Source organism: Paramacrobiotus metropolitanus, unplaced genomic scaffold (assembly GCF_019649055.1).
Source record: "Paramacrobiotus metropolitanus isolate TYO unplaced genomic scaffold, Prichtersi_v1.0 Parri_scaffold0000026, whole genome shotgun sequence".
NCBI lineage: Eukaryota > Metazoa > Tardigrada > Eutardigrada > Parachela > Macrobiotidae > Paramacrobiotus > Paramacrobiotus metropolitanus.
Window position 1 is genome coordinate 456,310 of NW_026570246.1, and position 24,568 is coordinate 480,877.

At 42.8% G+C, this 24,568-nt stretch overlaps 3 protein-coding genes and 1 long non-coding RNA gene across 15 annotated transcripts; 3 read left to right on the top strand and 1 right to left on the bottom strand.

The window, feature by feature from the left end:
- Positions 1–535: 535 nt before the first annotated feature.
- Positions 536–6,377, top strand: LOC129587818 (uncharacterized). 3 transcript variants are annotated; one of them, XR_008690407.1, is made up of 5 exons: positions 540–1,634; positions 3,257–3,359; positions 3,466–4,266; positions 4,440–5,055; positions 5,726–6,377. XR_008690407.1 is itself a non-coding variant. In XM_055481745.1 (4 exons), the coding sequence occupies exons 1-4, from the start codon at positions 776–778 to the stop codon at positions 5,865–5,867; spliced, it is 1,905 nt and encodes a 634-aa protein (XP_055337720.1). In that variant the 5' UTR covers positions 536–775; the 3' UTR covers positions 5,868–6,377. The 3 variants fall into 3 exon arrangements, 2 of the variants coding, with proteins under 2 accessions (XP_055337720.1, XP_055337719.1); XM_055481745.1 differs by lacking the exon at positions 4,440–5,055 and having other exon boundaries at positions 536–1,634; XM_055481744.1 differs by lacking the exon at positions 5,726–6,377 and having other exon boundaries at positions 4,440–5,326.
- Positions 6,378–7,686: 1,309 nt separating this feature from the next.
- LOC129587821 (uncharacterized) lies at positions 7,687–11,440 on the bottom strand. 6 transcript variants are annotated; one of them, XR_008690410.1, is made up of 6 exons: positions 10,837–11,440; positions 10,119–10,419; positions 9,444–10,037; positions 8,889–9,279; positions 8,399–8,721; positions 7,687–8,293 (listed from the first exon to the last, which is right to left on the bottom strand). It is a non-coding gene; the product is annotated as an uncharacterized LOC129587821 (long non-coding RNA). The 6 variants fall into 6 exon arrangements; XR_008690409.1 differs by having other exon boundaries at positions 10,119–10,423; XR_008690411.1 differs by having other exon boundaries at positions 8,889–9,081; positions 9,163–9,279; positions 10,119–11,439.
- Positions 11,434–15,368, top strand: LOC129587819 (galactose mutarotase-like). Of its 5 annotated transcripts, none has more exons than XM_055481746.1 (10): positions 11,434–11,728; positions 11,850–12,042; positions 12,343–12,508; positions 12,582–12,760; positions 12,826–13,025; positions 13,268–13,377; positions 13,486–13,689; positions 13,888–14,114; positions 14,480–14,642; positions 14,992–15,368. In XM_055481746.1, the coding sequence occupies exons 1-10, from the start codon at positions 11,650–11,652 to the stop codon at positions 15,073–15,075; spliced, it is 1,605 nt and encodes a 534-aa protein (XP_055337721.1). In that variant the 5' UTR covers positions 11,434–11,649; the 3' UTR covers positions 15,076–15,368. The 5 variants fall into 5 exon arrangements, with proteins under 5 accessions (XP_055337721.1, XP_055337722.1, XP_055337723.1 ...); XM_055481747.1 differs by having other exon boundaries at positions 12,841–13,025; XM_055481748.1 differs by lacking the exon at positions 14,992–15,368 and having other exon boundaries at positions 13,888–14,155; positions 14,480–14,627.
- A 3,831-nt stretch (positions 15,369–19,199) lies between these two features.
- On the top strand, positions 19,200–21,811 carry LOC129587870 (uncharacterized). Its single transcript, XM_055481813.1, has 2 exons — positions 19,200–19,433; positions 19,516–21,811. Exon 2 carries the CDS (start codon positions 20,705–20,707, stop codon positions 21,809–21,811), a length of 1,107 nt encoding a protein of 368 aa, XP_055337788.1. The 5' UTR covers positions 19,200–19,433; positions 19,516–20,704.
- Positions 21,812–24,568: the final 2,757 nt, after the last annotated feature.

Here is a 24,568-nt window from a genome sequence, read left to right on the forward strand (position 1 = left end):
AAATCCGGTTAAGGAACACGGCAAGCTGAGTTATTTTTCAATTTAACGGTTTAACCCGTAGACTTGTACAGGCCTATCACATTAGCTGATATAAGGAGAAGGTGCAAACCTTTTCGGTTTTCATGACAAAACTAACAGCAGCTGAGAAAAATGTAAACAGTAAAATAATAAGTACTACTGTACTACTGTAGCGCCGACGGCCGTGACTGCAACTGTATCGGTGCGCCAAATCCCAGTTCGGAATTCTGAATATATACGTATTAGTCTGAATTCTTCGACCACTTTTCGAACTGCAACTAACAAACTACCACGGCCACGGAAACTCTTGAAATTTCACATGATCAAAACTGGGTAACACCAACTGGAGATACCGCACTGGGCTCATACTGAGGATTAAGAAGCGGTGCGAAAAACAAAAAACTAAAATAAGCGTTGCAAAATGCGAAAAACAACTTTGCTTGGCTTTCCCTGTTGGCTTTGTAGGGCTACTACTACAGTACTTACTGTTGGCTTTGTAGGACTACTTTGTAGGCTTTGTAGGTTTGTAGTATTAATTTTGGAATAACAAGCCGACCGATGGGCACGTGTCGTAGCAGCTACCTTCTAACGGGCGACGAATTTTGAGGTTTACGGTGTCCTTATCGATCGCTATTCCTTGGAATTCATCAATGTTAACTGTTTAGCACAATAATATATGTGACAATATCATAATATTGTAGCTGCCCAAGCAGGTCTCAAATCATTAGCTTTGTTTGGTTGATCACAATATATAAGTATGGAGAACTTTGTGACATTCCCGATTCATAAGTTTATATATACCGACGATTGGTCACTATGGACAGTGGATGTGTTAGCTGAAGCCGATAATGTTGTGTTGCGTGGACGCGTCTGTGGGGTTCACGAAAGCGGTTTACTGGTCAAAACTGGTTCTTGTGAAAATTCTCTTCTCGTTCCATTCAGTCGACTACGAAGAACTCTTTGTTGCGAGGCGCTATCTGGTTCGGATCCAGTGTGGCCAGATGGGTCTGTTCCAGACTACGACGACAGAGACTTAAGCAGCGCTAATGACATTGAGGTACTCATAAGTTTGGAAGAGAATCAGCCTGAATCGTGGCAGCCTGCGCGCATCCTAAAAGGCGTCCTGTGCTGTCACTGGTTATATGGAAACATGGAATACGGATCGCTAGTAAAAGTCGAACTTCTCTCGGGAAAGTCCTGTTACCTGATTGATGGACCAGATGACACTACAAGGCGCGTTCGGTCGCACGCAGTCACTCATTTTCCGGAATATACTTATCTTACTGCCGAAGAATATAGTGAAGTACAGCTGAATTTCAAGCCTTGTGCAGATTATCCAGATCCCATGTTTTTGATAAAAACAGCAATCAAGATTCCAGAATTTCCGTACTTTTGGCGTAGAACAACGGGCACTGTATTTGTATCTTGTGACATAAATACCATCACAGTGATAAAATGGAGATACCATACAACTACAAACGATCCTGAGTTTGCATATTATGTATTATCCGACACGGCTGCGTTCATTACAAAAGTCGACCAAATGGTGAAAGCGACAACCTATGAACAATTAATTAGTTTGGTTTCTACGGCAGCGACCGTTGGTGAAGCGAAAAGTACGTATGTAGAAACATAAGTTTTGCGTAGAAGCAAATTAATATTAAATGATTTGCATGCTTGGACTTTATGTGCAATATGTACAGAGACGAGCATCGCTCACAAAAAGTAATGATTTGTATAGTTTGCTCAAACCAACTATTAGATCATGTAAGTACTTACTTCACCCTGTACTCTTTAGTCTTCATAAAAATTTGCAATAAAATTTAATTTATGTAAAATAACATAGTAATTCAGTTTTTTTACTTTTTTATACAATTATTTGATATTAAATATTCATGAAAAACTGAATTACTTAATAATTATTAATTATTTAATATTAAATAATCATTTAAAAATTAAATTACTATATTATTATACATAAATTAAAGGTCGTTTCTATGCGCCCGGAAATTCGTCCGCAAAACTCTGTTTTTCTTACTGTAATGATGTAATCGTTTGGGGGTTGCAGAGGTTCACAAACTTTTCGTAGTTTAAGTAGCACATGCTTAGTAGTTTCGGTTTCGACAGTTTCGCTCAACAAACGGTTACAAACCTCTAAAGTTTGCAATTTCGACAACGGGTGTCTTTAACATCTCATGGTCAACCGCTACGTGCACGTCACAAATGTGAAAAGAATTTACTACAGATCTTCTAGTCAACATAACTAATTTTCGAATTTCGACAACATCCACTTTCTCTTTCGCGCACTCCAAAAGACTTTTTCTGCATTATTTTATGGATTCTATAGCCAAATGATTAGTATACACTGTCGGCGTGAAAATCCTAAGTGCGCACAACATCCGGTTAGGGAATGTGTACTTCGTGTAGAATTTGAAGAGGATCGGTCTGTAATGAGATTTTTGGTACACATCTGTCATTATCTGTGCATTTGAACTTCTCAGTTTTATTTCACCGATAACTCCCTAACTGGAGGTGCGCACAAACGGTTTTCATCCCATTGTATGCAAATCGTTTGGCTACAGAGCAAAACATAAAACAGTGCAAACATATGTCATAAAACAGTGCAAAAAAGTGTTTCGGAGTGTGCGAAAGCGAAAGTTTTAACGCATGTACCCGAAGTTGCTGCTATGTAGCGGCAAACACGATTTTCTGGGACGCAGCAAATTAATTGCGCGCTATTAAGTTTTCCGGGCGCATAGCACTTAATTAATTGCGCGAATTAATTGCGCGCTATGAAGTTTTCCGGGCGCATTGCACTTTCGTAAATTAAATTATTATTGCAAATTCTTATAATTTTCTAATTTTTTTCTTTAATTAATTTTGTAATAACGCTTATACTAACGATACGTACGTACATAGATGCACTAGTATGTACTCGTACCCGTCGTACTATTTCCGTAGCAATAACACGTAAGTAGTATTAACTTTTACTATTATTTTAATCGTAAACACTATATCATTCTGTACATCGTACTACCACTGTTTTAAAATTTAACCATCACTAAGTCCGAGGGTAACCCATGCCCAGGTAGTATAAACCTCGCTCTTGACGAGTACAGATATAGTTGTCAATTGGCAGGTCTTCCGTTTTCGTTTAATCCAGTATCAAACTTGGCAGAATGTATGGATAATGGAAGCTTCAAGCTTCACATCTTGATCTTTTACTGCATATTTGCAGATTGCGAAGATGGTTCCGCTCAGTCACTTTTTGACTTACCTTGGGATATCCAGGTGATGATATTTTCTTACCTCGATGCGTACGCTCAAAGCTACCTCAAAAGGTAAGTGTATTAATATTTGTATTGCGGCACTGATCTAATGTAAGTGTAAGTGTAAGGACTAGGTTGGAGTTGGTACCGTAACATAACGCTGTTATTGTTTTATAAGGGTATGCACAAACTTCTTCGACCTCTCATGCTGGCACAGATGCCGGTCCGTTATCTTGCCAACTCGCTATAGCGGGATTCGTGAAATTATAGACTCATTGGATCTGTATGCTAAACACCGACGAGAAGATCCAGAAAATGCATTTCTTTTTTCTCATTTGATTGCGCACTGCGTTACGTCCGATACAAAAGTTATATATCTATCCGGAAACTGGAAAAAATGTTTATCTTGCCTCGTGGATCTTCTGCGCATAATGGAAGTCAGACTTGATTGGCTAGTGGTAACCGATAATTCGGAGCTCTTGTATGGAGAATTTCTGAAATTCCCTAACCCGCATATCCACCTCGAAGTTAAAAAAATTGACGACAACGGTCACACTGGGATGACGATATACTGTTTGCCCGTACCAGAGTACAGGAGCGTTTGTGCCAACATCTTATTGAAAAACTCATCTTTCAACAGCGACCGATCTATAAAATACCGCACTTTGTTTTTAACTTCTGACGTAGAAGGAGATACTGTGGAAGCGGACCCATGCACTTGCATCTGGAACTGCTCCGGCTATGAACTAGATTCTGACAGGAATCCGTTCACAATACTTGTATCTCGTTGGCACTATAGTTTTGCCAATTCCGCTCCAGATGACTTCGAAAAGTCGATGCTATTCATGTTCCAATCATTCTGCCCCGAACTGGACAAGCCCAGTGTGACGCGTCTTGTCAGCTGGTTGGATTGTCTTTCGCCCAGCTGCCTGAAAACCCAACATACCGTTTGGCCATTATTGAAGTTGTCCCTTTATCTGTAAGTGCAACAGTAGATCATGGGAAGTCGGATGTGTACGCGTAATATACCGTAGACGACCTGCAGACAAAGTGATTATGCGCTATTAGCAATAATGCAAAAGGCAATGCCTACCGCGTCAGACGGAAATTGTACGTTTGCTGAGCGCATTTTCTAATGAGATTCGTACACAGGTGGAAATTTGGGCGTTCGTCAGAAGAGGATTTCACTGGAGTCATTCGACAATTGCAACTAGCTTGTAACGAAGACGCTCCTAAAGAAAGCACATTAATCATACAAACAGCTGCCCTGGCACTACCAATACCAAATCCATAGGAGATCATACGAGTGCTCAGTAATACAAAAGAATGTCTGATATCCTTTTGTGTTATTGATTATGCTAGTACTATATTTGTACAGTAATTGTTTCAACTGGTCATTGAGAGTACATGTACATGTTATGCCATTTTAGTTTTGTTATCATTCTTATGTGCAGTACGAGTATGAATGACTGAGCTTGCAGCTATCACCATGCAGCTATCATTTACAGTACTTATTGTTTGTTAAGTTTAATTACTTAACCAATTTAATTACTTATTGAAGCCTGTGAAGTGCAAATCTTTTGAGGTCCTCTGATCAAATCAATAAAACTGGTTTACCAAATAAGGCAAGTGTGGAGTGTGGACCACAATCTACAGAGCGCTAGCGGTCATGGTATTAGAAAGATTCCTGTGGCAGGAATTCAGGCGTTCGTTGCAGGATCCCCACAGAATGAAGGCCCTCATTGTCAGTGCCATCAAGCTAATAGTGGTAAAGCAACGTTAACATATCAATACTTCTATCTATAATTATTAACATTCCATGTATAATGTGCGCATTTAATGTACTAACTGGATACAAGTACACGCCTGTTTCTTACGTCCGAGATCACTAATTGGTTGTTTGGTATTGCAATTGCAAACGCCGTATTAGGACGTCGGCGTTGTTTTCTGTTTTCTAACTTGCCATGTTAAAACGGAAGAGTGGTCATCCGTTTTTTGTGCGAGAAATTAGTCTTTGCTGGAATGTTGTGTGAATTGCAATTGTTAATAAGAACATACGTTATGGAGAGCTCTCGATCGTGTCTTCTGGTAGCGAAAATATAAGTGTGTGAACCTACCGGAAGTCACAATTATCATCATCCAAATATTATTCGTGCACGTAGTTGAATTTCTGGTAAAGTGTTTTGCTGGTAGTCTGCGGATTAGGCATAAGAAATGATTCATGTTCTTTTTTTCCCACTTTATCTACTGAATTTGGATGGTCATCTGGTACGATAGGTGTAGTGCATCTTCCGTACTTCTAGAGCATATCAATACTGATGTGCTGATCATTGTAACTGTTATCTGAAATGTACTGTAATCGTCTTTGTGCCGCTAATCACTCACTCGGTGGCTAATGAGATTACAGTATTTGTATTGGTGGTCCTTTTGCGTTACAGATTTTCGTCACGCTGGCTGTGCATTATCTGGATTTACCTGATCGATGGAGTGTGTCGACGGTCAGCTGCATTCCTACCGGTCGGCCCGGCACAGCAGTCCCCATCTTGCAAGATTGTACCGGAAATACTGGGGTGCGTCTAGCTTCAGCCTCGCAATTGTGGCCTCGTCCATTCTCATTCCCGTGATGAAGATTCGGGGATGAGATTCGGGATTTAATCGCGATCACCATTACAAATTCGGGAATTAATCGCGATCGGTGCGATCAACGTGTTCCGGTGCTTCGTTCTAGAGTATCCCCATGTTCGTTCTAGAGTATCCCCATGACGGGAACTCGGACGCTTTTGAAACATTTACATCCTACATCTGGGCAAAATCCTCGCTTCAGTGGGCTACATTCTTGCTTAAATTACAGAAAAATTTGGCACAAAGAAATTCGGACGTCAACACCAATCGGTGAAGCATCGCCGACCTTGGACTTGTGCATATATGTTCGGGAAGAAATAGGGAAATGTTATTACCATTCTAACATTTTAACAAACCAAAAATTATTATATCGGCCACTGGTTCGGTAGGCACGATTCCTGGCATTGGTCACGTCTTATACGATGGTTAAGATCGAGCAGCGTTGTGGTCAAGTTTAATTGGCAATGCAATATAACAAACCCAGTGAAGTTAACCGTGCCGTTAACAATGGTCATCTGCTAATTACTAAATATTAACATTTAAAAGTAATACCAAACTGATTCCTTAAAACTTCATTACATTTATTATAACAGTTTAAGTTAAAAGATGTATTGTATATAAAATCTTTTACATAACTTTACTGTCACCAACATTGCGATGTGTTTATGTGCAACACGTAATCACTGGCCGACAGTCGGGCAGTGACACTGCATTTACACGGTGGTCCAGCCAAGTGTGGGCAGTGACAAAAATTCCTCAACCGCTACCATTAAGCTCTAAAATTTTTATGTTATTTCAGCATGGTAGCTCTTGGTATAGAGAAACTTCCTTAATAGAGTTTTATTGCTAAAAGCTGAAGAGCAGCCAACGGGAATCGAAGTATTACTTTGGATTTTCCCGAAAAAAACGCGCTGCTTACCACGAAATTATCGTGTTCAATCAATAATTTTTGGAAAATTTCAGTCGTCTGATAAATGACAAGCGATAACGTAGTTTTTTGATAGTGCCTTCCTAGCTTCCTTTCTAATGCAGATATCGTGACCGAAGCGATCAGTGCTCTAGGCAACCACTTTCTTCGGATAGTTCTCTTTAACATACTAGTCTATGGGCGACAGATCTTTTTTCGAATTTACCACGAGCATGGATAGGACAAGATTCTTTTGCTTACCCACAGGGAACACCTTTTGGTTCACTCAATAACTTTCAAAATAGTCCGCACTCCGCAGTAAAAAGTTGCACAAGTAAAGTTCAAAGTGAATATCAAAACTAGTTACAGAAATAAATTTAAATTTTTTATGCAACTGCCCCCACCCTGTATATATGTATACGTACGAGTAGCTGGTAGTAATCCGCAGACGCATCTCTCCTGTGGTCTCATAGCTAGAAATCTGCGTTTTTGTGTAAAGCTTTCACTAAGTTTAATAACTAGCGGTGGTTGCGAACCACATTATTGCACGAGCGCGAGCGCCAACACCACTGGGAAATGGTATTGGGATTGTGGAATTGGAAAAGTGTTACGTACGCTCTTCGTGGCGTCAGACAAATTTATGCTCTTGACGATCAGTTAATTGCAGCACCTCGCGCTTCGCGCTCGGTGCAAATAAAATTACAAATAAAATTATAAATTCGATTATTCGACTAACAACTACAACCGCTTGATGATTATCATAAACGCACGACGTGCAACTCTGTACTTCCTTAGCACTTTTAGCCAGTGTCGCTCCAGAATTTTGTCCATAGAACACTAAATTCAACAACTCAATACGGAAATACCCGCCCAGAGTTATGGACATTATTGACCACTGATATTAACAAGCAATCTGGATATTTGGACAGCAGTTCTTGTTCCCGCAATTAGGAAACATTGAACCTCACCATCAGCTGGCTCAAGTCACTGAAGTCAGCAGCGCGAAGTATTTCGAAACCATTAAATAATACCGCCAGCTTCACAATTAAAACTGCAATTTTCCAAAATCTTCAAATGTCCAACACAGCAAAGAAAACAATAATATGCTGAAAACTCATTGAGAAAATGAGATCAAATTCCTGAGACAGCAGCTGTCAAATAAGCGCTACCAAAACCAGTCCTGCTCTAACAGATAAAAAAATGTCCGATAAAACCACACAAATAAGGCGGTGCGGCAAAACGTGAACATTTCCCAGCAAAGAACTCCAAATGACAACGAATCACTTTTGGACGAATATTTATAACGATCTATCACTTCCGGGGCATACCATGCCAATGGGATGTTCCGGCCAAAAACGTGTTAAATAATAACCACCGGTATCCAAAAAGCGAGCCAACCCGAAATCGCTAATTTTCTCTCGTTGTTCCGCGGTAACCAAGATATTCCGCGCGGCAAGATCCCGATGCAATGTCTTTGCTGTGCAAAATTTATCAAATAATTAACCAATGGCAACCACACGTCATAATTTTTCTACATGACTCGAGCTCTGATTTTGTTTACCATCCCCCTTTCGAGTATTACCTGCAGATAAGCCATGCCGCTGGCAACATCCGTTGCAAATTGTAGCAAATGAGTCGGAGATAAACCGCCCTGGTGATTACGGATATAAGCTCAGAGCTCTATTCTGAACGAATTCCATCACCAGCAAACGCACCGGATCGAGCACCATTCCCACGGTTTCCATGATATTTTCATGCTGCAGCGATTTCTTCATGTTCTTCTCATCCCGCATTTCATCCATTATCCGACTGAACGTTCGTTCATCTATAATCTGCTTCAGTTGTTTTACGGCCACTACGTGTGGCTCATCATCGCTCAAAGGATCAGTATACGCTATACAGCGCCTGAAATAAACGACAAAGATCACGGTTTGAAATTCGCCACGGAAAACTTCTACAGTGCGCAAATTGCGTTTTCAACAACGAAGCACAAAACAGAATTATACACCAACAATTTTCCCAAAAGTGGAGAAAAATACTGCAGTATCAAGTCATCAAAGTCATTTATTTACCTTTAACTGCTCACTTCCTTCTCCATATCGACCTTCTCCAAGTCAATCAAAGACGTTCATCGCGGTTTCTTCTATAAGCCAAGGATCATATGGCCTGCCGTTTGTTTCTCTTTCTCCAATGTAATTGCTCAAATTTACATCCGCTGCCTGCATTCTGTGTTTCAGACATTTCCGGTGACCCGAAGCAGGAACTCTAGCTTATTTTATTTCGATTTCAATTGTCCCATCGGAGTTAAGCGGCTTGCTTTCGTCATATAAAAGATGGAGTACTTACTTTATTTATTTCACAACAACAGCCGGTCGCTGCAAGGGATCATTGTGCCAGCAGCGTTCCATTATTCAGTACACATATTCTGGGCAGACTGAGGGCTTTTCCAGCCGATATCCATTCCTGACAGTCAAAAACACGGATATTCAGATTTACAAAATGGAACAATCGGTGTTTTTAAAACGTGCTAACTACCCATTTTTAAAGCAAAAAAATGACAAACTAAGGTAAAAAAACGGATAAAAAATAAACTGCATAGTCTTACTTTATGACAAGATTGCTCCTACCTGCACAACGATTCGGCTACTTCGCCACATATTTCCAATAACGGTACCAGCCCAAAGGTCAGCAATTCCCACAACAATGTCTCGTAGCCTAAATTTCTCCGATCTGAGTGAGACAAGGTCTCCCACGCATCATCTGCATCGCCCTTCGAATCCAAGCCAACCCAGTGTACTGATTCACTGCCCAACCCGATTGGTCCAACGACAACTTTCACGGATTCGCTTAGATAATCCGCAACGAAAACATTCTTCGCCGGAATAGGCCCGGACCCTGCTTTCTGTTCATCCAACCACCATAGTGTTTTAGCAATCTGTTTAGTAATATCTAACATATTCCGTAACGATATCAGGGCACTTTTCTGCTGCAGAAACTGCAGGACATTGTCCAGCGGGAAACATACGCTTACGAAACTCAGCGGTTCGACAGAATTCCATAGAAGCGGATCGGCATGGCCGAGTTGGGCAGGTGCATTTATGTCTGCACTGCCAGCCATTTTAGTGCTGATTCTATATAGATTCACTGCAATGCCCACGCTCTCCCTGTCGGAGATCTTTAAACAACCTCGCCGCACTTGCTGTGCTCCCTTACACAAAAACCTGAATAATAAAATCAAATAAAAGTTCTACGATAAGTAGACGCCGACATATGTTGACACAAGTAGAGTATGATTGCCATACCTGTAAACTAGGATTACAAAGGGCTCGGCACACATCATAATAAAATTTATGCGTAAATCTGAAGTATCCATCCAACAAGGAAATGAAAGACTCCAGAGCGGCTGTGCTAGAGAACCGAAAACACAGTGGCTGACCGGAAATACGACTGATATGGCACGCTATCTTTTCCGGGATCAAATTAATATCACAGATGTCCGTCAATCGACAATATGGCATCCAACACTATCCATTTATCTTCTTCTCGACGCTCCGAAATGATCAATTCATCCAAAATACGCAGTTTGTGAACGGGGTGTCACTCCTAACTGGCAGGAAAAATGCTTGCATACATACATAATGTCCTGAATGTTACTAGTACATCAGGAACCCAAACAAACTGCTTCTTTAGCTGCTAGCAGATAAATCGACTTGCAAAAACATATTCTAACCCAACCTGCCAATATTCGATGAAGAATGCCATTAATATTTTGGGTCATTCTTGTATTCGTCAGCAAATTCGTCAACCTAACATTCTTAAATTCCAAACAAAGACATCATAAAATAAATTAAAATTCAAAGCAATACATATTTCAGTACAGCTCAGCATATGCGCTACTAGTAGGGAATGTAGCTCACAGTTCCTTAAATTCTGTAGTTCGCAGTTACTTTTAACAAGAAAAGAACAAACACAACAAAAAGAAACACAAAAATGTATTTAGTTTTCGGTTTGCCACAGTACCTGTAGAAAGAGATTTAAATGTCGCTACATCCCTGTCAGCCAAGAGTTTATAATCACAGCAAAATCGAATCCGCAGCTGCAGTGTGCGACCATTTTGACTATCCAGACGGATTTCGCGGCAGGGAGCAAGTCAAATAGTAGAAAATGCCATCACAATCACAACAATTGAAAATAACAAATGTTGGGAGGGGAAAAATCGGAAGTTCTTCAATACATCCAACAGATTTCTCATTTCTGTAAACGTAGCCGTGTACTACCATACCACAACAGCTATAACGCCCATAAACGCTCCAAAAACGCTCCAGCCATAACGCCCATAAACGCTCCATCTCTAACCAAAAAGCGCTATGTCGGCGCTACGTCGGCGGCTACGAGTAAAACAAGAATAAACATAAATAATGCCAAATATCCGAACAAAAGGTTTTGTGGCTAATGGTCCGCGGTCCAGGATGTACTCCCAAATCTAACAAAAAATAAGCAGGACGATAGCGGCGTATGACGCGCTGTCGTACAAAAAGCAGTAGATCACCGGGTGGCGTTTACTTGGATTCCGGCAAGTCATTGAGAAAAGGACTCTAGTGACTGGCGTGGCGCTTCTACGGTGCCGTCGAACGAAGGCAAGATGTACGAGAAATCTGAAAGCAACAGGTGCTAGGTTGTTCGAATTTATGGACGGTGTTCTTGCGGATTTCCAGAGATTTTGTACTGTGGATTCGAAAATTTTTCCATACTGATTAATTTTTCCATGCATTGACCGCCGTGTTTTATCGATAATACTGATAATCGTTGTCAAGTTTTGTTTGTGCGACGAAAATGGCCTCCGCTTCTCCCTCCACACCGTTCTGCGACCATTTCTTGGAGATTAAAGTTCCAAAATCAGAACTGGACTTTTGTAAGTAAACCGTGGACCAAACGGAACCGGAAATAAACTCCAGAATTTTTTTAGACAGCTTTAATTGTTACGCTGTGTGCGCTGAAAAAGCTGTTAGTAATGAACAGTGCATGTTCTTTAGGGAGAGAGCAAAAAGTCAAAGACTTATGTGTGAAACATGGCAAGCCTGACAAAGGGAAAATCCACGCCTGGACTGATGTCGAAGCCGACACTAAGGACGTTAATGGTTATACGATATCGAATTACCACCGTCGCGTGCTCTTTGCTTCACCTCGTGAATTCAGTTCCGAATTCTTGGCAGATGTGGATAATTGGTAAGCTGCGCAATGCAAAAATTAATTATTTTGAAAACTAATTTATTCAAACGGTGTAATTCCTTATTTAAAGTCACAAATCACAATCAATCAGTAGCAGCTGCGCTCTGCAGGACACCAGTATTTTAGTTGAGCGCTATTTTTCGATTTCTTAATGCGTGAAATACTGTTATTATTGCAATTTTAATTGGGAACCGACTGCATTTGTAATTCAGGCAGTTTAAGAGTTCGCTCATCGTGGCTGAAGTCATGAGAAGGATATGATTAAGTACTGTTTTGTAACTTCGGTTTTTCTTACAGTTTGAAAGACGACCATAAATGTCGCCGAGCAGTTTTGGACAAGAATGTAAATCCACATGGGTTTACAACTGATCAGGCTCAGAAGTCGCAATATTTTAAAAAAGCAGAAGTATTAAAAGCCCGTAAGGATTGGCAGAGGTATCCAAATCTGACCATTTATAAACAGGTACGTATGTAGTTTTTCTGCCTTACAAGTTATCGTGCTGTATGTGTTTTGCAACACGACCCCGTCTGATTAGATGTCTCGTGTGCCGGAAGGAAAAAAAAGTGCAGAGGGATCATCGAGTTTGCCGTTGAGTGGCATGATGTCGTCTCATGCCGTTGGAAAAGACGAGCGCGTGGTAAACAACGCTGAATTTAAGGAGATACAGCGAAAGAAACAGGCGAAAGATCCAGAGCCACTAGTGCCACTAACCCCGTAGGTCAAGCCGTTTGCAGCTGCTGTGCAGGCAGGATTATTGTAATTCTGTTAATTTTTATCAGTTTTCCTAAATACAGGCCTTGGACAAAAACGACTTTTGGACAACTTAATTTTTCTCAGAACGTTCACCAATACACAATCCGAAACAGCCGTGGAAGTCAAATGTCTTTAATTGATTATGGTGCGAGAATTGTTGGATTGAAAGTCCTTGCTGCAAATGGCATGTTTGTCGACGTTGTTCGCGGATTCAGAGCTTTGCAAGGTAGAGTGCTAGTTGTAGAATCCATGTGGCATGTACAAAGTGCGCTAGATCAGTACATTTTACGCGCTAGATCAGAACAAGTTTTAGTCAAGCTGGTATTAATCTAATTTTATTTTGGTACTCTGCAAATTAAAGAGTATTTGCAAGGTGGGTGAATTAAATTTCGTATTTGGTTTATATCGAACTGCCTTTTTTAGGCGACTTATCCAGCATTATTCACGATTTGGGTTTCGTTCTTTCAGACTACGTTAATGATGATCAACACGTAGGAACGCTCATGAGGCGCGTTGCGGGAAAAATCGAGCCTATGAAGGTGTATGATGCTGTACAGGGTTTGATTGGATTCGACAAGGTGAATTTATTTTTTCGATAGCTTTACTGAATAAGTTATTTCCCGTCTGTTGGATACACGATTAGTCGAAATTAATTTGAAATAATTAATTCAATAAATACTTGATAGGTTATCTGGCATGCTGAATTGATCGAAGACAGTTATGGTGTTGGTGTTCGCTTCCGACACGGTAGCCTTTCCAGCACCGAAGGCTGTGTGGTGGAATACCGGCTGAACAATGAAGATGAGGTTATTATCAACATCAGGTATTTAGCGGAGGAGATGACAATTGCCAGCACATCGAATCATGCTTATTTGAACCTTGGAGGACAGGTGCGTGAAATTCAGAAGCAAAGGAATTACGATATTTACAGCATCGCACGCAGATCTACGTAAATTTTTTAACTTTATTGGCAGGACTTGCTAGAAATTACGTGAATTAATTCCGAGCAGTCACCTTCCGTATACTGAGCCCAATAAACACAGTCAACTGCTGCATCGAATTCCAAATGATGCTCTGTTGCATTTTAGGATGAACAAAATATTTACGATCACGTCGTCAGCATTGCTGCTCAGTCGTATCTCTTAATAAACGATAGTCCCATCCCAACGGGCATAATTGTTCCGGTCGAAAAGTTCTGCGACTTTCGTGAGGGGCGGCGTCTTGGGGATGTCATTCCAGCCACTCCGGACAAGGGCTATGATAATTATTTTTGCTTGCCTGATGTTCCACGCACAGCGCCAACACATGCAGCAAAGTGTCCTTGTACAAGCTTGTCCGGTAATTTCTGTCGTAAAGGTACAGATAGCACATATTTAGCGCGAAGTATGCGCTATAGCGATTGCCACTACACTACGTTTGGTGTAACACGCAAATTTGTGTATTGCGCTGTATTGAACCGGCAGAAATTACCGGACAAGCTTGTATTTATTAAGTAAGCTGCGATATAATTATACAGGATTTGAGTAAGTACTGTATGCGTGAATGCATTAGATGCGGCCAAACGTGTGTGGTGATTGTCACGATATCTTAATTGGAGCATGCATTTTTTATGTAGTGGTTTGCTGCTAAATATATTCCGGTTGTCTGTAGAAATATCAAAGATATGACTGTGTGTTGCAGAATTTTTCACCCGAAAACTGGAATAAGCATGGAAATTCTTACAACGCAGCCAGGTGTACTGATGTATACCGGGAACTACCTTTCTGGAAAATGTGGTGAAATTTTGGATCGACATTCCGCACTCTGCTTCGAAACGCAGAATTATCCAAATGCGATTAATACGGTTAGTAGATTTTATTTGCGCTCGGTAGAGGATGCATCTTTTATTAATTTATCATTCATCCTGACGGGTTTTTTTACGATAAATATTTAGCATGCTGCCTTTATATACTTTGTGCTCTTGTACCGTATTGCGGGTGCTCAAATTTAACTTCCTTGTGGAAATGTTCCGCACTGATTTATAGTAATATGTCTGCAGCACAATAGTATAGAACTATTTTTCGTTAGAAGTGTTTAGGTTGAAGGCTGAATACCCCCTGAGGAAACAGTTTTCCTTAATATCAGTTTGCTAGCCTCCGTTATTGGTGGGGTGAAATCGTTGTAATTCAGCTTGTAGCTTGTGACTTTTCTAGTTGGGATTTCATTCCCCAGTCGTCCACGCTGACCAAACACCCCTTCATACCACAATCTGGAAATTTACCAAGCAGAAAGATTAAATTTTTTCCGGTTTCGATCCGCATCGGTTACGGGTGCTACTTACTGCTTATTATTCGTATAATATGCCGTTGGCCTGTAAGATTGCCGCGTGTAGTGCTTATTCACGAATGCCTTGATTAGTTCGGCGGTACAATGTTTTTGTTGTCTTAGGGCGTAAATTGTGGATGATTCATTGTGATTGTGAATTCCTAATCTATTGATGTTTAATTTTTTGTTGCGATTGGTGAAGAATCTCAGTGTAAATGCTATTTTCGCAGGAAAAAACACATTTGAATAATACTCAATCATGTTGTTCTATGATCTATTCATAGATTGCTGCGGTTTAGGAAAGCGCATACTAGGCCCGATCAATCCTAGCTAATCTTATCAAGAAAGATATCGCGAAATAAAATGTGAAAGCAGAATGCGTCACCGATGGATGACACACACGCAAAAAATACAAATGCGTTGGACCAGTAATAAGCAGTGGATCACCACAGAAAACGCAAGCACTGACTGTTAAATGAATCGTGCTGCGTATACACAAACGAATTGTACAGCAGGACCGCAGGCGCGTTTTAATCCGCATGCTTGAGGTGTCATTAATTTATAATGCAATAATTTACAACTCAACTGAAGAAATGAATGTATCCATTTACCCAATGTAACTTAGCTAATTAATACGCGTTATTAATTAATGTAATTAGACTTAATTACAGTAACGCCACCTACACCACATTACAAATGTGCATTGATAATTGTAATCACTAATAATAATTACTTTAATTACTAATCGTAACTACTAAATTAACAATCACTAATAGTCTGGTAACAACAACTAGTAACAACTTTTCAATCTAAGTGAGGCTAAATTATTAATGCGGATTAATACCTGACCACATTTTATTAGCAAATTAGGAATTAGAATGCTTTAATATTTACTATATGTTACGGGTTCCGGTGACCACTGTGTAAAGCTCGGTTGGCTATGCACAACATCGGAGGTGAATGTGTATGTGAAATAGAAAACGCAGCTTCGAAGCTGCGTTTTGTAATTCATCTGTGGATCACGTAGCGGACCAATGAGCGCAGCCGTTAGCTTTCGGCTTGAGAATGTTGTGGTGACTAATTCGCGTTATCTTTCACGGGCGCGCAAGAGAGCGTTGTGCCCTACTTCAGCAAAAACATCTGCCAAATGTTTAGCCAGGTCTGATCAGCACTACTACCTAAATATTCTGAAGCAGTTTAATTTGTTCGGCTCTCGTTTTCGGATCATCTTCCGTTGTTGTTCAAGAAAACAATTTTAAAAAACAAACGTGACACTGCTTTTCGAAAACTTTGTGTATTTTCTCATAAAAAAATCATACATTGGACTTTGTATTACACCGCGGAGTGTACAGGTATACGTTTAAAGTTCTAAACCGACTTCTCAAATGAAACCATACATTACGCACATGCAATTTTACAAAGGGCGGTATATTATATAGTACAAGAAACAGCCTCGGCTTCGCCTCCGCGTTTCTTGTGGTCCACGGACCACGGCCACTTTATTTAATTTTGAATGAATCTTTATCGGTATACATCTTTATTTTGTGGAAAAATGATCGATAGGTACATCACAATAAGGCAAAAGCACGGATTTTGTATAAAAATAACTTCATGATTCTCTCAAGGTCGGAAACATTCCCTTTGGCTGTACAGATAATTTTTGTTATATCCTCTACCCGAAAAGAAACCCGAAATCTCACTATCTATAAGGTACTAAATCTGAAATAGTGCAAGTGCGACAGTAGTGGTAGCTCGGTCACCCGCTCACCTAACGGGCTTTGTGAACTGGAAAGTAGTGGTAGCTCGGTCACTCGTTCAACTAACGAGTTCTGAGAACTCGACAGTAGTGGTAGCTGGGTCACTCGTTCAACTAACGGGGGTTCTGAGAACTCGGCAGTAGTGGTAGCTGGGTCAATAATACCTAACGGGATAGTTGACCTAACGGGTTCGGTGCACTGGATAGTAGTGGCAAGTCAGTCACCCGTTCAAATAACGGGCTCTGTGAACTGTATAGTAGTGGTAGCTCGGTCACCCGCTCACCTAACGGGCTCTGTGCACTCAATAGTACCTAACGGGATAGTTGACCTAACGGATTCTGTGCACTGGATAGTAGTGGTAGCTTGGTCACCCGTTCAAATAACGGGCTCTGTGAACTGGACTCTAGTGGTAGCTCGGTCACCCTCTCACCTAACTGGCTCTGTGCACTGGATAGTACCTATCGGGATAGTTGACCTAACGGGTTTTGGGCACTGAACAGTAGTGTCAGCTCGGTCACCCGTTCAAATAACGGGCTCTGTGAACTGGACTCTAGTGGTAGCTCGGTCACCCTCTCACCTAACGGGCTCTGTGCACGGACCGGTAGCTCGGTCATTCGTAGACCTAACGGGCTCTGTGAACTGGACGGTAGTGTCAGCTCGGTCATTCGTTCGGTTGACGGGTTCTGTGCTCTGGGCAGTACCGGTAGCTTCAAGAAACAGCTTCTGCTTTGCCTCTGCGTTTCTTGTGGTCCACGGCCGATCTATTCCAATAGTTCCATAGGTTTATTTTTAAAATCTATGTCGCCAAACAGCAGGAAAACGCAGATTTGGTAGAAAATTCGGTTTATTGTTTTTGAGTACTCGAAGACATTCATTCTGGCTTTTAGATCTACGAATAATTTATTTTGAATCCCCGAAGCGAACTTACCCCTGTCTTCCACGTGCTAATCTACAAACTCCCAGAACGTTTGCGCTGGACATAGTTCAGTCACTTACTGACCTAGTCTTGTTACTGGAGGGTTAAGACAATTCGGTTACTCCCTAACCTAACGGGCTCTGGTAACAAACAGTGGCGGTAGTTCGATCACTGATTGAACAGACAATCATGGTCGTGACTAGTGATATTGTAGCGATAGCTGCTCGGCCGGCACTCGTGCAGAAATTGTCCTTGATGACAACGTTACGTACGTAGTTGTTCTTGCCGTAATAATGGTCTGCTAATTAAATTCATTTGATAATTTTATCAGTAGAGCAGAGTTAACTGTATTTTAGTTGATTTACGTGGCAACATTGCCTGGTTAAACATACCACGATGATAATTATTATAATAATAATTTAGTTGCATTTGGTGAAGGTACAGCTTAGGACAAAATGGTCGCATACCCAACATCTCCACATTCAGTACGAATGCAGCGCAGTGCACTGTACGACTGAGTTCAAAATATCCGTTTCGTACAAGTGCACTGCACCGTTTGCGTACAGAATGCTGGGTATGGGGCTATGCGACCATTTAGTCCTACATTGTAGTCAAAACTCTTCCGCTTTGGCGCTCGAAGCGGAAGAGGTCAAGAAAGAAATGAATACTATCTGGCCGGGTTTTCGACTACGGGCTTTCAGAATATAATATTGGTTTGGGTCAGTCTTTTCTGGTTTACCGGCTCTGGTGTATCCCATTCGTTGCAATATAGATCTGATCTGAATCTGGATATGTATATACTATATAGATATATACCATATAGATTTCTTACGAGGACATTTGGGTGCTGTGAACATACCCTTCACGATTAGGGTGCGATGAACACCCGGGAACTAACTTTACAGAAAATTTTATTTTGGCAAAAATGTTGTATGCAAGTATTTTCACCGTCTGTTTCGACAAATTACGGTCCACAAAAAATTATCGTTTCTTCAAACCACATTTTAAAAGATCATGGTGCTTCAATTTTAAGTCTCAGAACAGAAATTCCCTCCTGACATGACTTGACTGCAGCGTCCATAACAGCATTATAACAAGCTCTGGCGACTAGATCCATAGCTGATATTTGTGGACAGTTGGATTTAGTACACGTAGCAAATCAGAATAATTAGTAAAAAAAGAAAACAAACATCACTACAACAAATCTAAAACAACAAGATACTGGAAATAAACAAATATGTGCGAGTACTCGTACTGGATGCTGTGCGTTTTAAACTTGGATTTAATTTTAAAATTCCGACCGTGATGCCAGTAGCGTTGCGAGCTGCAGAGCAGCCGGGTGTTCGTCGCACCCTAATCGTGAAGGGTATGTTCACAGCACCTAAATGCCCTCGTACAGTAAGTTAGAGCTATGCAACGACATTTGTAGTTAAAACATTATATTCAAAACCGTAAACCCAGATTTGTAAATCTTGAAACTGCAAAGTGCAAACCATGAAATGTAAAATCGTAGTTTTCGTGGATTATTAACATTTTTCACTTTTGAAATCCCAATTCCACAATGCCAATTACATGATGGATCTCCTCCATCTCTTGTGTTGTTTTCGGGCTTTCAACGGAGTTACTTGGGGGGAATGCTAAATGAACCCCAAGTAATGTGGGTATGTCGTTTCCTCGCTCAAGGCCTGATGTTGTCTGTTCTGTAGAGTTTGTTTCTGCCCTTATACCTTTACTTACAGCTCGCTTATGCCCACTCAATCGTTTCTGTGTTCGGGATGTGGTAAGGAACTGCGTGGATGGGGAACACACAGGAATGTCTGCCCTAAAACCCTGTCATCCACTCTGGTGCAAGTGACAGCCAGTCCTTCCGCTCCCCCATCTCAGGCTACCAGTATTCAACCAGTATCCCGGCCTACTACAGAAAGCCTCATAAATGTACTGAAGAGCGCTAGGAGATTTGGAAGGATTAATAAAGGTATTCCTCGAGCAGCTCGTCCGCAAGCAGCTGAAACCTTTGCAAGAGCTGTCGAGCAGTGTGTGAAGGAACCCACCGTTTCTAATTGGACCTCCTTGTTACTTTCGCCTCTCAATGTTTGGCGACAGATGGGGATGCTGCATCGAAGAAGAAGGAATCTCTAACCGGGCGCTTTCGACGGCAGCTACGGGATTTCGAAAGTGGAGTTCGGCCCCTTAGTGGCACCCCGACCACAAAACCCCCGCGGCGGGCACCGCGCGACTGATGATGCAGAACATTTACGCCGAATGGTGGATTCATGCATCAACGAATGCTCTGTGCATAAAGCTGTTGCTCGATTGGCGTCCGAAGAAAGTGTGCTTATTATCGATGCCAAAGTTTTATCGGTTCTCCGTTCGAAACACCCTGACGCACCAGTGGATACGAGTTTTCCTGTTCCCGCAGACAGTGACGTGCCCACGTTCGCGCCCATCACGGCTGCGGAAGTTATCAGTGCTGTTTTTAAGCTTTCCAAGCGGATCCGCGGGAGGGTTGGATGGTCTCCGTCCACAACACCTCAAGGATATGCTGAGTTGCAAGGATGCTGTCGAATCTCAACTTTGTTCTGCACTGTGTAAGGTAATGAATTTTATTGTGGCTGGCAAGGTGCCGGAGGAGCTGCGACCAGTTTTGTTTGGCGCGAACCTGATTGCCTTGTCTAAGAAAGATGGCGGTGTTCGGCCTATTGCTGTGGTAACGTTTTACGAAGACTTGCTGCCAAGATTGTCACGAAGCGATGTGGTAAGAAAGCGAAGGAATTATTTACTCCTACTCAAGTTGGATGTGGCACACGCGGTGGAGCGGAAGCAGCTGTGCACGCCGTTCGGAGTTTTATAAATGATGAGCACCATGGCCTACGGGTTCTTTTTAAAATTGATTACAGAAATGCTTTTAACACCGTCCGCCGTAATGTTATGTTGCAGTCTGTATTAGAGCACTTTCCCGAATATTATCCGTTTGTTTTGAGTGCGTATGGAGCGCCATCTATCTTATCTTGCAATGGCAGTGATGAAGATTTGTCTTCCGCCACGGGGATCCAGCAGGGTGATCCTATGGGGCCATTGCTTTATTGCCTCGTTGCACTACTATTCTGCATTAGCTTGTCCTCGAAACTGCGGGTGTTTTTCCTGGACGACGGTGCACTGGGAGGTACGGTGGAAGAAGTGGCAGATGACCTGACGACAATCATCGCCGCCAGCAGTGCCGCCGGACTGCAGTTGAACTCAGCGAAGTGCGAAATGCTCCTGATTGGTGGAACTGCTCAAGAACGCGAGGTGGCCAGGAACAGGCTGCATTCAATTGCTCCCGGTGCGATTGTTTTGCAGCCTGAAACGGTAACATTTCTTGGTGCACCATTAACTGACGAGGCCATAACCCACTTATTGCAACAGAAAATTGCTTCGTTGAAAATTTTTATAGAGCGCGTGCAATTGCTAAACGCCCATCATGGATTCTACCTCCTGCGGAACTGCCTGTCCATCCCGAAGCTTATGTGTACGCTGCGCTGTAGCCTTTGTTGGAAAGTGTCGGAGCTTCTGGATGAATTCGACAAGCACGTCAAAGAAGCCCTCGAAGAGATCACTAACACCAAACTGGACGGGCGTGTATACACGCAGGCTATACTCCCTGTTGCCAAAGGTGGTTTGGGTGTGCGACGAGCGAAAGCATTGGCTCCTTCAGCCTTTTTGGCTTCCATGTTTGCAACTCGTCAGCTGACATCCCAGATCTTTAATGGCAGTAGCGAGCAGTTGGTCAATGATGCGTGTGAATCTTGGAAACTGGAGCCCGGTTGTGAAGAGCTGCCTCTGGACCTGGCCCGTGTCCATCAATGTGTATGGGATAACGCCGTTATTCAGAAGGATGTCGATACATTGTGGAGTAACATTGGTGACAATAAACAGGAGGAAGCACGCTTGAGGGCAGTCAGCACTAAATACGCAGGGGCTTGGCTATTCCGGAAAGGCGAAATTCGTGGAGACCAAAACATTTCGCATTTTCGTTGGCCTATGGTTGGGTGCTAAACTTGTTGAGGGCCATTCGTGTACCAGATGTGGAAAAGATGTAGCAGAAAACGGGCTTTGGGCTTGTAAGGAAGTGAAGAGGGCGCCATAACGGTATAAACGACATCATACTGCGGGCCCTCTGCAATGCCGGAATCGAGTCGTATCCGGAGCCGGTGGGCTTTCTGCGAGAGAACGGAAAACGACCGGACGCAGCCACACGTTGGAAATGGTACCGCGGACAGCCGTTAGTGTGGGACGTGACGTGCAGCGACACGATGTGTGATTCATACATTGATGCAACTTCAAATTGTGCTGGCGCCGCTGCCGAACTGGCTTGCCGGGAGAAGATTGGAAAATACAAGTCGCTTACTGATCGCTGCAATTTTGTTCCCTTTGCATGTGAGACTTTTGGCACTTGGTGCGAGACCGGCATTGTTACGTTATAGAAGATTGGAAAGAAGTTGTTTTTAAGGACGGGCGAGAGCCGCTCTACTTGTTTTTTGTTTCAGCGTTTCAGTTTGGAAATAATGCGTGGGAATGCCATGAGTGTGCTATGTACGGTCCCTTCTCGTGCTAACTGGGACAAATCTTTCATTTGAATGTATTTCTGTGAGCGTTGCTCGTCTCCATACATATTGCAAATATAGATATATTATTGTACACCCGTTTGAGGCCAGGCTGTATCGGACAAGTGTGGCCCATAAAACTACGTAATGTTTAATGAATGAACAGGCCACTTTTAGCCGTGTCGAATCTTGCTTTTATAATTATCTAGCAGTAACTGCAAATTCGTTAAAATAAGAAAATCTTTTGAAAATGCAGTATGATCAAAAGAAAACAGTCGTATGATAGAGGCTCGAGCTCTTGTATAGACCAAATGCTCCTGATTGTGAGATCGGAAGTCTGCCCGAAAAGGTGCAAGCAGGACGCATTGTCATCCATGGACGGCTTTTACTTTTTTATTTCAGCATTATTCGTCGTCTTATTCTATATTGCGAATTTCACGGCGTTGTGCATACTAAACGCATTAATGCATACGTACGATAAAATTACAGTATACAAGGCGCGAGAAATTGAGTCCAGGGTAACGAATGCTTAATTACTGACTAATTGACAGATACCTGCGGATATGGTCGGAGCCAAGCCCACGCCCCTCCGCCCCCTGTGCGACTCTGGCGACCATCATGAACATCGCCGTCGACGGAAACATTCCCGCTGAAATACGCCCTGCATTTTTCGGTGGCAAACTGATCGCCTTAAGAAAGAAGGAAGTCGGGTTGCGCCCCATCGCGATTGGGATGACCCTCCGCCGGTTGACAGCTAAGATAATTTGCGCCCGACTAAAAGACCGTTCAGCAGCCATTTTGTCTCCGCAACAATTGGGAGTGAACGTGCGCGGTGGAGCAGAAGCGATTGTTCACGCGACCAGGAAATTTCTCGAATCCACTTGCGACACGACCAAGGTTGTTCTCAAGGTGGATTTCAAAAACGCCTTTAACACCTTGTCTCGCGAAGCCGTTCTGACCGCAGCGAAAGAGCGCTTTCCAGAGTACAGCGATTTTCTCACCGCCGCCTACGGCCAGCACTCAACCCTCTACGTGGACGACCTGACATTATCGTCGGAATCCGGTGTCCAACAGGGCGACCCACTAGGCCCGCTGCTGTTCAGCCTCGCACTGCACCCACTGGTATCCTCGTTGAACACCGAACTCAACGCATGGTTCTTGGATGACGGGACCATGGGCGGAGCTCCGGCGATAGTGGCGGAATGTTTCAGCCGGATAACTGAACGCGCTCGTGCTATCGGACTGCAGGTCAATGAAGCCAAATGTGAACTGTTTGTTTTTGGTGGAACACTTGATTCGCAGCGAAATGTCACAGCGGAATTCATTGACCGTTTCCCGCGATTGCGCATTTTGTCGGCGTCTACCCTGTCCCTGCTTGGCGCGCCTGTTTTAGATGAAGCAATTGGCCCTTACTCGTCGAAAGCCAGCACCTTGAAGGTGGTGTGCGAACTCCAACTGCCAACTGCAGCCACCAAGCACTGCACTGTTCCTGAAGAACTGTCTCGGCGCCCCGAAAATTATTTATATGTTGCGGTGCTGTAATGCATGGAAATATCCCGCCCTGCTATACCAGCTGGATGAAACGATGCGCGATTGTTTCCAGAATTTGTCAAACGTACGAACCAACCACAACGACTACCCGCCTTGGCGTCAGGCAACCCTCCCGGTTAGCAGAGGTGGAATTGGCATTCGTCGGTCGGAAGAATTATCCTTACCAGCCTTCTTGGCTCCGATTCATTCCGTATCCGGCTTGCTCTCTTCATTACTGCCTGACCACGGTGTTGTCGATGTTTCTGGTGCAGTGGAGTCATGGAAACTGAAAGCCCGCCAGCCTGAGATTCCAGAGTTAGCATACCGGAAGTCGCAAAAGGCTTGGGACTTGCCATTATGCAACGTTTCCCTCCTCCCTGCTCGAGGTGTTTCAGGGTGACGAGATAAATACAGCGCGCCTGCTTGCTCAGTCCAGACCTGAAGCCGGGATCTGGTTGAACGCCCTGCCATCCGCTCACATTGGTAACCTGCTGGGCGACGACGAATTGAAGATCAGCGTTGGTCTCCGCCTCGGCGCCACGATCTGTGAACCTCACGACTGCGTCAAATGTCTCAAACCCGTGGATGGTTACGGTCGCCACGGGCTGTCATGTGTTTTCTCCGCCGGAAGGCACCCGCGCCACGGCGGGCTTAACAGCATCATCTGCCGAGGATGTGT

What these genes read in the sequence shown, in the direction of transcription:
- LOC129587818 (XM_055481745.1), top strand. Translation starts at nt 776, where the DNA reads ATGGAGAACTTTGTGACATTCCCGATTCATAAGTTTATATATACCGAC. An exon ending in GACCGTTGGTGAAGCGAAAA is followed by an intron (nt 1,635 to 3,256) that starts GTACGTATGTAG and finishes GCATATTTGCAG; the next exon opens with ATTGCGAAGATGGTTCCGCT. An exon ending in TTGAAGTTGTCCCTTTATCT is followed by an intron (nt 4,267 to 5,725) that starts GTAAGTGCAACA and finishes TTTGCGTTACAG; the next exon opens with ATTTTCGTCACGCTGGCTGT.
- LOC129587819 (XM_055481746.1), top strand. Translation starts at nt 11,650, where the DNA reads ATGGCCTCCGCTTCTCCCTCCACACCGTTCTGCGACCATTTCTTGGAG. An exon ending in CCACTAGTGCCACTAACCCC is followed by an intron (nt 12,761 to 12,825) that starts GTAGGTCAAGCC and finishes AATTTTTATCAG; the next exon opens with TTTTCCTAAATACAGGCCTT. An exon ending in CGGATTCAGAGCTTTGCAAG is followed by an intron (nt 13,026 to 13,267) that starts GTAGAGTGCTAG and finishes TCGTTCTTTCAG; the next exon opens with ACTACGTTAATGATGATCAA.
- LOC129587870 (XM_055481813.1), top strand. Translation starts at nt 20,705, where the DNA reads ATGTTGCAGTCTGTATTAGAGCACTTTCCCGAATATTATCCGTTTGTT.